The sequence below is a fragment of the Sciurus vulgaris genome, assembly GCF_902686455.1.
Source record: "Sciurus vulgaris genome assembly, chromosome: 3".
NCBI classification, from domain to species: Eukaryota; Metazoa; Chordata; class Mammalia; order Rodentia; family Sciuridae; genus Sciurus; species Sciurus vulgaris.
The window spans coordinates 139225219-139239594 of record NC_136463.1 but is presented as its reverse complement, the minus strand read 5'-3'; the positions used below and the strand labels follow the sequence as shown (position 1 = coordinate 139239594).

Genomic DNA, 14376 nt, shown 5'->3' with positions numbered 1-14376 from the left:
TTTAGAATATAGCCCCCTGCCATCCCCCAAGTAAAATATCTAAGTCATGTGTTGATTTTTTTCTTGGTTGGATGGTTATGAGCTTTAACAAGCTGGAAAACCTAGCCCAGAGAAAGGATCTCCAGTTTAATTTAAATATCTTATGTCTCCAGTGATATGCAGAGTCTGCATTTAATTATTTAAAAATAGTTTTAATCAAAACATGTAATGCAATGCCACACTTTTAGGATGCTAAGAAGTTGGTAGTAATATCATCTTGACTAAACTAAAAGTGTGGCAACTCTAGAAAGGTTAGTGATAGACTGCAATGATGTGTTTTAAAGCTTTGGGAATTCATGCCTCATACATAACCAAAATTGTCTGCCTTAAATGGTATCTCTTTTTCTCATCTGCAGATACAAAAAAATTGAACAACATGTACTTCAGATTCATTTTGTGTGTTCACGTGTGTGTGTAGTGTGTGTGTGTGGTTGGGAAGTACTGGGGACTGAACCCAGAGGTGCACTACCACTGAGCTATATTCCTAGTCCTTTTCATTTTTTTTTTTTTATTTTGAGACAAGATTTTACTGAGTGCTCAGCCTGACCCAGTCTCTGTGGAGTTGCTGGGAATGTAGGCATGTACCACGTCACCTGAATACACCTTTAGATTCAAACCACGCAACTGTTTTGACTTTAATAAATACTGTTTTAACATCATGAACCTCCAAGGATATTTTCAGGAAAACAGAGAATGCATGCATACTCCTAGGAGATCTTTAAACATATCTCTTACTATTTTCCCTAAATTATACTAATTTAAAAAGTAAGTTATCTCTAGCTTACCTCTAGTTTTGAAGTTCTTCAAATGTGTGATCACTGAGGTAGTGACATGTCTTGCTATCAGATGAATTTCATTTGGACCCAGTTCATGATCAGCAAAAGCAATGACTTCAAATTCTTTCAGAGTAATTATATTATCTATCTTTGGGTTTTTGTTTTCCCATTTTTGCAATAAGGAAAAAATATCTTCCCTATAGGCTTCAGGGTTTCTGCCTTTTTCTTCAGGTATACAGCTAATTTTTTTGTCCCACATTCTAAGCAAGCTTTTCTCCTTATTCTTTTGCTCTCCAGATATTTCAGACAAAGGGCTTTGTTTTGATATGAAAAATGGCTTTATTGTTTCCATGCTTTCATTAGTGTGCAGTTGATTTGGAAAGCCATAGCTTGACAGCACAGTATTGACAATATTTTCTGCAGCTAAGCATATTTTAAGTGGAGAAACAGTTGTCTGAATTTGATTTGGCTCACCAACTGGTTTTAGGGTCTCATAATGAAATACTCTTGGATTTTCTTTTCCCATCTCTATAAATGACATGACTTGCTTTAATGATGCTTCTGTGGAGTCATTTGCTTTCTTAGACAGTTTTTTGTAAGACACTGCCTTCAGGAAGGGAGTTATTTTCTTTCATGGTTTCAACAAAATGGCCAAAGTTAGGTTTCTGTGTGCTGTGATATTGTACTTTACTTCTAGAACATGATGGCATAGTTTCTGAATGAAGTTCCACGGACTCTGATCTTTCAATTGTGTCTTCCACAGAGGACCTGACATACAAGGGTAAATTTGATGACAACCTGTACTTTTTATTCTTATCTTCTTCTGAATAAAACACTAAGCTAGGTACACTACTTTGTGGAGGATTATTCCTCAAACTATTTTCTTTTAACTTTGATGTGGGCATTTTTACATTAGATGCTAATTCAACCTGATTAACAATGTAAGTATTTTCAGTTCCTTGGAACAAACTTTCCTTCGGAAGGTTTTTGATCAAAGACTCTTTGAAATGAGTACACTGGTCCATTAGTGTGCCAATGATCTCACTTGCTACAATGTTCTCTTTCAATGTGAGAACTGAAGATGGGTCCACTTGGCTTATTTCCTTGTCTAGCTTGTTCTTGATTGTGCCAAGCATGTCACTGACAATATTAATAGCATATGTAAGTAATTCTGAATGGAATGAATGAACCCGTAGGAGGGTATCCTGTATATTTTCCTTGGAAATAGTAGTACGTGGCTTGGATTCATCAGAAATTTTTTTCAGCGGCTGTAATTTTGGCAATATCTTTTTACTTAATAGTCTCTGTTGGACTTGGAAAAGGTTTTCTATAGGCATTTTCACTATTTCTGAAAACTCATATTTGGAGATATGTTTAAACTGCAAGTCTACAAATGACTCTAACATGTTTATAACCCTTTCTACAATCTCTCGAACAATCTGGTTGCTAGAGCCCACCAGAAACTGAATCTTTTGTCTTCATGTTACAGACTGGTAAACTGGTAAACTTGGTTGGAAAACCATGTTTACTTTTAGCAGAGATATGTTCTTTCCTATTATTTGGAATTTTTTTACTATCTGAAGTGGGCATCTGAGATAAGAAGCACAGCTGTAATTTTTCAAAGAGTATTTCAACAATTTCCCTTCCAAACATATTAATTTGTGCTTTGGTATCCTCGGCTCTAGTAGAACCTTCTTTAAAGCGATTATAGAACTGGCTTTCACAATCCTCAAGAGGTGGCAAATTTAAAAGAGAAAGAGAATATTCTAAATCTTTTGCTTTTATTGAAATTTCAGTCAAAACACTTTCAGCAGTCATCAATAGCTTAAATTTTTTCATTTTCCATGTCATTCGATTCACTTTGCCATTTGTCAAACATTTTTTTAAATATACCTTCCTTTGGAAAAATCTGTTCGAGCTGCGAAGAAACATTTTCTAAGTAAAAACATGCTTGCTCTTTGGCAGAATACCGAGCATATAAATCATGCTGTGAAGGTTTGAGATCATCCTGATATGAGAATTTGATTGGATAAGACAAATTGTAGTTATTTGTAGCATATAATTCTCGCAAAACTGTATTAACTATTTTACTTGCTTCCATGATTTCATCAGATGGTGAAACTTCTGTATTTACCATTGCTCTAGTTTCCATCACTCTATCTAATTCTTTCACAATTGATTCCAGAATATTACTTATTATATCCTTGGCATACATTTTTAGTTCTGAAGTGGGCAATTTTGATTCCAGTAAATTTTTGGCATCTCCTGTTGATAGGATGTGTGGCAGTCCAATGACAGTCTTGGACCAACTATCTCTCGGAGTCTTCTCTCCAGCACCTAACTTGCTCTTGCTTTTGGCTTTAGCAGCACTAGGTCCTAGATGTGACTTTGTTTTAAATTTAGGCAAAGAGCTAATTTTTGATCTTCCTTTTAAATTTGTTTTAAGACCTTGCTTAGGGCTTCCCTTAGGGCTAACTTTAGAATTACATAGTCTAACAGGTGGCAATCATCAGAACAATCTTTAGGGGAAAAGCTCTCTTCTAGGTGGAGTGAGACGAAATGTGTGATTATACTGAGAACCATTTGGATTAAATCTTTTCCTACATGCAACGGTGAATATTGCAAAGAAGTGTTTTCTAACACAGAAACATTTTGACTGTCAGAAGAAGAATACACCTGTAGCATCCCCATATTACCAGCATTATGTCTTTTCCCTACTTGTTTAGTTTCTCTAAAGCATGGTGGTTTTCACTGGTAAAGTGTCATTATTGACACATGTCTCTACCTCTCCCCTTTTGTTTTTGTATAATGATGTCATAACAACACAGTACATTTTCTCCAAAACGCTTTCAATTATATCATTTGCAGCACTGTTAATATGTGATTGAAATGAATTTTTTTGTGTTATATCTGATGTTTTAATTTTATAATTAGGCATAAAGTAGGGGGTTTCATTACATGGAGGCAACTGTCCTAGAACTTCCATTATTCTTTGATCCAAGTTATTCAAAAGCTCTTTTACCGCACTGAGCAATTCAGCTTTTTCTTTTTGTTTTGATTCTCCATTTCTCATAAATATTTTTTCCAAAGCAATTTTCTGACTTTCCTTTTCCAATATCATTTGGTTTTTGTTCTACTGGGCAGTTCGTAAACAGAGATATTGTGGTGCTTTTTCTTTCTCTTTGTGTTCCAGCAATATTTCTTTTGCTATAGTTAATTGTGAAAAGTTACGATTCTCTTTTGAGGAAAAAACTAATTTCCTTACAGAACTTTTATTATATAAAATCTTTAAGGTACTTTCAACAATTTCATTCACAAAGACATTTTTCTGGAATAAAATATTATTTGGAAATGGATGCATTTTTTTGATTTCTAAGTCTAAGTCATTTTTAATAAGCTTCAAAATAGTGCTAGCAATAATATCAGCATATTCCTTAAGACTAGCTTCTGATAAATGAATTGTGCATCCACGTTTTTCTCTGTAACTGGAAAAAGTGCATTCTGTAAGTTCTTGGCTGAGAATAGTTTTAGTTGTTGATATTTTCAAGACATTCACATCAGATTCCACTTGACTTGATTCATAAAAAATGCTATCATCTTGTTTACAATTTTCCAATTCTGGGCTAACAAATGACTTTGCTTTAGGCTGTAAAGCAAGAGTAATTAATGAATCTATTCTTTCTGTGGCAAAAGATTGTAACCGATTAAAATAGTTTTAGTGATGGAATTAGCATTTTCCTCACACGGGTCAGGAACAGATTTCTTGGTGTCTTCTTTCCCCCCCTACAGCTATCTGATTATCATCAGCATAAGCTGATTTCTTTTTTTTGAATATGGAAAACACTCTGTCTTTTCTTGACTTTTTGACCCCACCAAAAGAGACTGATGACATTCTTCTTTTTGGAAATGCATCGCAAAAGGTCAATTGTGCAAGAGTGGAATTCTTTGCATTTATGCCAAGCATTACAACAGAATTGAGATTATGAAGAAACAATATCCACTATATCCTTAGAGAACAAAATGACATCTGATTTAGGAACTGAAAATTGAGGAATAATCTTATTTGCACCCTCAATGAATATTTCAGAATTTGCTTTCAAATATTTACCAGTTATGCCACTTTTCAGAGAGGGCATGACAAAGGAGAGATTGTTCTGAAACAGAGTTTTTTCATAAATATCACATAAGATACCTTCTATGGTATCTTGTATTTGAAACTGAAGTATTTTTCGATACTCATGTCTTATTGAACAGCTTTTCAATAATACCATCTTGCTGATCTGAATTAATCTCTTTCTCAGAACTATTTTTGTCACATTTACTTTTGCATGACACAATATCTAGCACTGTGCTAACAACTTGACTTGCAATACTTTTCAGAAACCACAATTTTTGAGTTAAGAAAGGACCTTCCTTTTCTTTATCTAACTCATGTTTGATGCCTTTGTAGAATTTTTGTAGCCACTTCTTTTGCATAATTATTTAATTTAGACAAAGATGGTTGGCACCAGGAGTTGGACTGTCCTGACTTAATTTGATCCACTGAGCAACTGGAAAAATGTTCATCAGAGTATGAATCTTTGGCTGATAATGCTTTGCTCAATGTACTCTCACCAGGTGGAACTGGTAAAGTCACTGGCACTGTGAAGTTGACTTGGGGGTAAAACAGTGATTTTACTTTAGATGTAGTAAAAATTTCTAAGTTCGTTAATATTGTCTGTACAATATCTTCAACTACGTTTACTTTGTTTTGTTTGTCAACAGTGAATCTGGACTGTAGAGAACATGGATTTTCATCCGACACAGCAACAGAGGAGCTTCGACCATAGGTGTGTTCATGAAAAGAAACATTTGCTGAAAATGTGACAGTTTTGCAACTATTTTCATCTACATTTTTTTTCTGTCATAGCAGCTGAATAAGTTATGGAATACAGTTCTAACCACATCATCTGCCACTACTGTTATATCTGTGTCTGACACTAAGGACCAATTATTTTATTCATAAATCGAACAGATGTTTGAGTAGTTGACTCATGAACATTGTGAGGCATGTCACTGAATTGAGAGTGGAAGGGAGAAAGCACATTTAATTCATTGATTAAGGAGCTTTGAAAAATTTCATTCAAATGTTTTTTATAATTGGAACAATTGGAGATTTATGTGGTTCTCTGAGTTTTCACTTCAATTTGTTTAGCGTTCTTTCTAGAACCCATTGTTTAGAAGAATATGTTTTAGCTTCCTCTCCCACTGATGTTCTCTCTCCATTGCATTTTTTTCTCTGTAGGTGCATCATCTTCTACAAATGACTCTGATTCAGCTCCGCAGGAAGAAAATTTCCGTAAGTTGGCTTGTATCGATAAGTTTCAATGCCTCTGTCTTCAGATTCAGTTTCACCAAACATATCTGTGGATACTGCATCTAAAATTAAATCAACTACATTTGTAAGCATCTGTGTCTCAGGTGATGGGTTTTTTTACACTTGTCCCCAAATCTGACAAGTTCATATTTAATTCAGTTTGAATGGCTTTCAAAAGAGCACTTGATACCTTCTTTGCTTGTGTATACAAAGCAGACTGCAATGGTTCTTCACAGATATCTGTGAAAGCACTGGTACTTGCACATTCCCAGTCCATCTTACTGTCTTTCTGATTGTCACTATTAGTAACACCTAGAGTATCTAAATTCCCATTGGCAAATCCTTCCAATTTAGCAAAAACCATATTAAGAATATCTGAAGCTACAGCTTTCAGTTTATTTGGGTGCGTTACTTTTGAGTTTTCTGCTTTGGATGACACAGAAGCAACATTTTTTGCCTTGCTTTTAGTTACATCTTTATTGCTCTCCTGCATCATTCTGGAAAGTATGTCGGAGATTATATTGGTGCATTTGGACATTTCCTCAATAATTGAAGCAAATGATAGGTTGTCAATGTCAATAGATTCTGATGAAGCTTTAACACTTGCTAAATTGGTATCCATATCAACACTACATAAACTTGCAATGATATATTCCAAAATTGTTTTGGAAATGAACTGAACATTAGATGCCAGTTCGGTGGCTATTTGCTGCTCCTTGTTTGGCTTCTCTCTGTTTTGCTGACGAGAGGAGGGCTGAGAGTCAGGATAGGCACATGCAAGTTGGTTTAACATTTCCTGTAGTGTTTCCCCAATACTATCTAACACTTGCAACTTGTTATTCTCTTGAGGTCTTTTCCATTACTGACACTGTGGAGAGCACAAGGAGTAGCCAAAGTTTTACGAAAGAGTTTATATCTTGTCTAATTGGCAAAAAAGTGTTTTGTTTATCAATGTGGTCAGATCCGTATGAAGTTGAAGATGTTGACTTATCTGGAAGGAGCAAGATATTTCTCTGATTTTCATTTATACTTGATAATATCTCACATATACAAGTTAATAATGGACTTGTCATAATGTCTGCACTGAGATCTGTGACAAGAGATTCTAATTTCTTATCAGTATCGGCAACAAATCCTTCCCTTGGAGGGGAATGAGTATGGTCCATCTTCCTAAGAAGTAGGTTTTTCTTACTGAATTCTACTTCATTCTGGATAGCATGCAAAACAATGTTTACTACTTTAGTTGTGTAAGTACTAAGTTGAGATTGTAATGAAGATTGTTTGGGCAGTGAAGATTTGAAGCCCATTTGCAATTTGGACAAACCAATAGCTTCAGGTTTTAAAAACTGTATCAATGATCTTATTACTAATATCACCTATATTCTTAGGTGGACTTTCTTCAGATCTTGACCAGTAAGGCTTTTCAGAATCGTCGTCGAAGGACGATAAATACTTCATTTTCTTTTCACTGTCAAACCATATTTTTAAAGGTTTTTTATTTGGTTCTTTGTTGACTGTGTGGGGACTGTCAAAATTATCTACAAGAGTTTGATGAACTGATGATGAAATGAAACTTTCAGTAATATTGGGAATGTAGCTTGATGCCTTATGAAGTATATTTAACACAGAATCTGTTATTTCTTGAGCCACTGCACTAATTTCTGACACAGAAAACATCTTGCGTATCCATTCTTGCTGTGACAGTCCTTGAGATTCTTCTGTACCAAGAACTGAAGATTCTTTGCCAATTTTGCTGCTGATATAACCAGAAGAAATTGAAAATATATCCTTGAACATTTCTGTTAAAATACATTTAACTATGTTTTCTGAAGTCTTTTGAATTTGAAGCTTTTGATCTTTACTGAAAATGGAAATATTTTTATTCAAGCACGGTTTTTTCTTTTAAAATGTCTTCATTACTAAAGATGGTAGTTCTGTCTTTAATTCCCAATCATGAAATTCAACTTGGCTTCGAGAAGCAGACTTTGTAGGTGGTTTCTTGATTTTTTTGCATTGAAAACCATTGTTTCCTTTTGTAAACCAGTGATTAGGAATCTGTTCTTGTGGTTTGCTTTTTCTTCTTTGAAAGATGAATCAAGCACATTTTTTCACAATGTTGTCAATCTCTTCATTATCATCTTCTGAATAAAACACCATGCCTGGAACATTAATAGGTGGAAAGGGTTTTCTAAATGTAGGACCATTAGATAATCTAGAGCCAGTGAGTCTATACTTTTCTTCAGTGTCAGAAAGATTTCTCAGTCTAGGTTGTCTTCTTTTTTGAAGACTTGCTTTTACTGGTTTCTGGTGGAGCTGGGTAAAGATATCATCAAGTAGCTGAAGTAATATTATTGTTTCTTCAGATGCGATAAGTCTCTCATTATTAAGTTCAGTTTGTACATAACCTAGTATAGTACTGATTGCTTCCTTTACATAACCAACCAAAGATGACTGTGAAAAAATACTTGATATTACATTTTGTATTTCTTCTTTGATAATTAAATTGGTTTTATCAGGATCATGACTAGATTTCTCTCTGTCAGCTCTTTGAAGGACTGTTTTTGTTGTGTCTGTCTTATTTTGTTGGTAAGAAAGTTTGGTTTTGTCTTCAAGAGGAAGTTCATTTTTCTTATAAGATGCAAGTGTCATCAGCTTTTCTAAAATGGCATGTACCATATCCTCTGCAATATCACACATAGGTTCCAAAGTATAAGACAGCGAATCTTCTGAAAGTTTTCCATTTGATGATGTGAAATACTCATCACTGGTTGTTAAAATTGGTTTAATGTCGACTGACAAATCTTCTTGTGAAAATACCTCAACACATTTTTTCTCAACTGCAAATTCTAGCTTCTCAAGCATGTTCTCCACGATATCAGAAGCTACAGAGCAGATATCAACACTGGAGAACAAGTCTTCTCTCTCAGACTCACACTGGTCAACAAAACTTCAGCGGTAACAGAAGAAAGAGAAGGAATGGCCTGGGTTAAATCAGACATTATTTCTTGAAAAATGCTTTCTAAAATCAGTTCAGTTTCCCCTTTCAAGTGACATTTAAAGTAACAAAAACATTCTTTAAATTCTTTATCTCATCCATAGCTTTTGCTTTTTGATTAGAAAACAATGGACTCACTAAGCCATCTGTTTCTGTGGTAGCATCCTTAGATTTTTTTCTGCCTGTGTCAAATGGTGCTACAAGATTACTATCTGATTTAGAACTTCCGAGCTTAGGGTATGAAAACATCAAGCTGGCTTTGTTACTTTTGAGTTCAGGGGTTACAGACTGTCCTTTCTGGTGATATGCTTTTCCCACAACTCTTTTTTCCACCTGGGCAGAAGGAGGTTCTAAAGGTGTGTTTGTTCTTCTTACTGATGTGTCAACTGCAATGTACAAGGCTCTGTCTGAAATGCTTTAGTTGTTGCAGATGTGTAGCTTCCATGTGTAAACTCTTCACTGCATGTGCTACAGAAACTTGAACTATCTGAAGAAAGGGACAGAGTCATCAGACACTGGATAGGTACTATTTTGCAACCTTTCTTCATACTTTGTGATGGCTGGATATAATATGCTAGTCACTGTTGCTACAACCCAGGTCATTATATTCTGAATTATTCTGTTCAGTTCTTCAGAAGTTACCTGGAAAATAAATAAGTGGTGATAAAAAGAAAATCATGCAATAATTTCTATTTGGGGGACAGAGAAGAACATTTAACTTTTTATACCAAACAATGCATAGTTAGAATACCATCATGGTTTGTGAAGAAACCATATTAAAGGATTTATTTAGAGTTTCAGATTAATTTTGGTTAGTTTGTTCTCTATCACAGAGAAATATTTTATGAATAATATCTCATTTATTCATCTTCCTTCTAAATTTTTTAAAAATTTATTTTCCTTAGCATTCATTACTTGAATAAATGTCTATTTAAAAACAAACCACGAATTGCTACCTAGGCATGTATCATGCAACTATTTTAGTAAGAGGAAATGTGTTCACAACCGAGATAAAAATTTTTAACGTATATCAAATTATTTCCAACTAATTACTTCTCAAATAGATGTAGTCCATATGTCTGTATGCCTTCAGAGGCATCTGTCTGCCTCACTGGGATATAAGAATAGAAAATACCCCATCCTTATCCCCATTCCCTGCTGCAAGGGTGAATCTGTGGTCTGTACATACGATATAATCTCACTGCTAACAACAATTCGATAGGCTACAAATAAAAGCTAATGCTTCATAGAGATTGAATGGCTTTGAACCCAACAAGAGTACGGTGCAAACTGCCTTAGATAGGAAAGCTGAAAACAAATGATCAAGTGACGGAACAAATTAATTTAGACCGAAAATAAGGAGATGAGCTGCAACTGGATCTCAAGGAGCCAGGAGGGATGAGCAAGTGTAGGGAATTGGAATATTCCTGAACTTGAACCAGCAGTGAAAGGTCAGAAACCAGATTTAAATCACCATTTCCTTAATGTCAATGTTGCTCTCATAGAATTAAACTGAAGTGTGGTAGAAACAAAATGCACCTACAGGATTTAGTTAAACCTATACTTACTTATTGCACATACATTTTGGATTTCTAAATGTCATCTTTTGTACAACAAAATGGTAGTCTTTTTAAATTACTACAACTCTGAAAGCATATAAACTGTGAACCCAATAGATGGCAGCAAAGCTGGAAGGCTGGTTTTTTAAGCATAAGACTAAATAATAATATGATTACTGTAATGAGGTTATCTACATCCAAAATTTCATCCAGTCTGAAATTACTTATGCTTCAGGAAAACCATCAAAGACAATTTAACATTATGTAGTGCCCTTTCTCCTGATCCAGTTGTGAGTTTTCAGGATACATCCACTCAAATTTTATCCCCTAAATTCTTAAAAATAAATCTCTATCTCTATATTTTTTTAAATTAATTTTACAGACAGTGCTGGTGATCTGGAAACCACATTATTGGGATGACAGTATATGTTGTGAAATGTTTGTCTTACATAAAAATACCCTAAATTAATATTTCTAAGAGTAAATTCTGAAGTTTAACACAGAAGATAATCATTCAAAATCAACTAAAACACATTTATAATCTAAACTAAAATATGCAATACATACTTTTTTTATAACACAAGATAATGAATAACAGACCTACATTATTACTCTTGGGTTAGGTATGGGACAGTTTTCAACCTCAATATATGAAAGAAGGGACATTCCTAAAGTTTTGGATGTAGTGACATAAATCAAAGAGAATCCTATTTTTCAATTTTTTCCTATTTAATATAAATTTGAAAAATATTCCCTTGAAACAAAGTTTTTGTATTTGGCTGCATATTCTATGAATTGAGCAGGTACAGAAGTGACATATGTGTTATACCCCAACACCTTCATCTTTTCTGACTGGTCTATCTAGACCCAGAGCTGAGTCTTAAGAAAAAAATAAACAAAAAGGCAGCTGCATAATATACCTTTTTGTGTGTTCTATATAGTTTTTTTTTTAACTTTAAACAATATTTGCTAGTTTTATTTTTGTTTGGTTGTGTAAACATATTGATGCTATTTTCACCAATAAATAAATTGATTAAATATTTAAACAAACACTCTCTTATCTTTGCTCATTTCAGGTACCAGCTGAGAGGTGACCAATTCCTTCCCATGAAGACATCTGGAGACAGATACAGGTGTTCAGGCTCATCTGCTTCTGAGTTCAACAGCAACATATGCAGAACCTGATGATTAATGGCTTCCCATTTGATGCTAGTGCCATGAAGGCTATGTTCCTTAATATTCCCCCATTTTATACCTATGGACTCCTTGAAGGTACACCATCATTTTTTTTTCATAACAATTTTGGACCACACAAAAAAATCTAAGAATGAATTGAAATACATTTCAAAGAGGATAAAAGGGCAAAGAGGGAAGATGCAAAATTAATACATGGTTCCTGGTTGTCAGATTCACAAAAATTTTTCCTATTACAACACATAAGAAGGTATAATTAATATGCTGTTTTTTCAGTGGCTCTTATAATACATACTTTTTCTTGCAAGCAATTTTGTAGAAGGTTCTGTTGTCTGTAAAGGCAAGAAAGGTAGATCACTTTTAGGTTGAAGAATTTATGAAAATCTTTCCAAAATGTATAATAATTTAACTAGTTTCTCCCTTTTATACCTAGCAGTTCACTACAGAAATTTAAAAGGAAAAATAAACCTTTTATTTTTTTGGTCCAACTCTCTTATTTCATCTCCTCTTTAGATACTGGCCTCTGGATTCAAAAATTTATCTTCTTACTTAGGCGCACAGAATTTTAGCTGCTACGTAAACATTATGCTTGTCTGATTATTGTGCTTCTAACATACCTTATCTATGCCTGTGATACTCTGGTGAAGGACACAGGACTGGGAGGGAGGTGTTATGGTTTGAATATAAGGTATCTCTCAAAAGTTTATTTTAGATAATGTAGTAATGTTCAGAAGAGAAAGGATTAGATTATTAGAGCTGTAAACTAATCAGTAGATTAATCCATTTGAGGGATTAATAATTTGAAATAACTTCTCAAGTTGAGAAAAATAAGCATCCTTAAAATAGATGGTTACCTAGATTTTAGCAATGAAAGACCCTTGGGTTTTAAAAAAATCTTCCAAGTTTCTACATCATTAGATATTATTATTGTGGATTACATTGCAAATATATTTTATGAAGGGAATAACTGATTAATTCATATTATGTACTAAATTATAGGAATATAATAATAGGAAGTCAATAATCTCAAAGGGCATAGAATAGTAAATGTTTCAAAGAGGAGAAAAAAATTCAGATCATGGGAAGTTACCTGGAAGTGGGGCGGGTGTAAGGATAAGATAGGGAGGAGAACAAACGGTCATTTGCTTTGTTTTCAATTTAAGCTTAGTTTGAAAGTTTGAAAAAAATGAAGCTTCGCTAAATCCAAGTAGATCTCCAAGAAAGGAACTTTCCATGTAATAATGTACTTATGAAGAGCACTATTATGCAATTATTAAAGTCTTAATTTATAATTACACATGAAAATTTTAGGTACTTACGTATTTGAGAAAACAGGAGAAGAAAAAATACCTGGGGCTGTAGCTTTAGCCTGAGGTCCTATATATTAGGAAAAGAAAATTTTAATTTGTATCCATCCTTAGCAACTTTGTAAATGGTAAATGCATCCTCTTGCAGGTCTTTATTCTTGGTTGTCTTGCCTTGTTTATAAGCTTTTAGGGATTCTCCACAGTAAAGTTCAAAGTCCTTGGCAAGGCATGAAACACACTGCAAGATCTGACATCCTTGTCTACCCCTCCAGTGTCTATAGCTAGTCTGTCATCTGTACTGTGTGGCACAGAGACACAGAATATACAGCAATCTCCTAAAGAAATGTTTTCTATGCCTCTGGTTCATTGATTTTGCCATTTCCTCTGAGGCACTCTGTGCCCTCTTTTAACTTTTTAAGTCTCATTAAGCTTGTGTTAACTTCTACTGAAAGTCTCCCGTGAAACCTACCTAAATAAACCTCCTGTTCCCAAAGTACTGTTAATGCTTATATTATAAAATTCACTGTTTTATTGTAATTGTTTACTTTTATGTATCCTTTTCTATAATTTCACCACTATGTCCCTTGCATCTAACATAGTAAGTAGTCAATAACAAGTACTTGTTGAAAATATTATTTGACTTATATGTTTCCTTAGTATGTATTCATTGATCTGGCTGTCACTTATCTCTTTCCATTGAAATATTATCTAACTTTGTAATACTAAAAAATGCTTTTCCTCTTTTTGATAAATATTCTGGACATATATGATATAGGAAGTCTTTGTGCAGAATATGGCTACTTGTCTGCGTGAATCTGTGTCTGCCAATTATGCAACTACAAAAATGAATGTAAGTCTTAAGACAAACAGAATGCCCAGCTCAGAGAAAAGTTGTGTTAGTTACAGCCATTTCGAAGTAAGTTTAATTGGTAACCTGTGTTTTTCCCAAACAATGAATAATCAATACGTATCAATAATGTATATTGAGTCTTGATTCCTATTAACCTTTTTGAGTTTGTGTAGCTATATTAGAATATGTTCAGTTTTGAAGAAAAGTGACATAAACATTGCCCAGACCTGAGAAATTAAGTGTGAAGACAATGCTAATTTTAAAATGAACCAATAAATATTTTTATGTCTTCCAGTAATA

General features: G+C 34.0%; 1 protein-coding gene across 1 annotated transcript in view; it reads right to left on the bottom strand.

The window, feature by feature from the left end:
• Positions 1-14376, bottom strand: part of FSIP2 (fibrous sheath interacting protein 2) — a gene marked incomplete at both ends in the record, with an annotated part of 135329 nt that overhangs the window by 67592 nt on the left and 53361 nt on the right. Inside the window, 6 exon segments of the mRNA XM_079130383.1 lie at positions 1507-1986; positions 2709-3191; positions 5430-5715; positions 6362-6925; positions 8284-9118; positions 9717-9808. Of these exon segments, the coding sequence (XP_078986509.1) occupies positions 1507-1986; positions 2709-3191; positions 5430-5715; positions 6362-6925; positions 8284-9118; positions 9717-9808 (2740 nt within the window).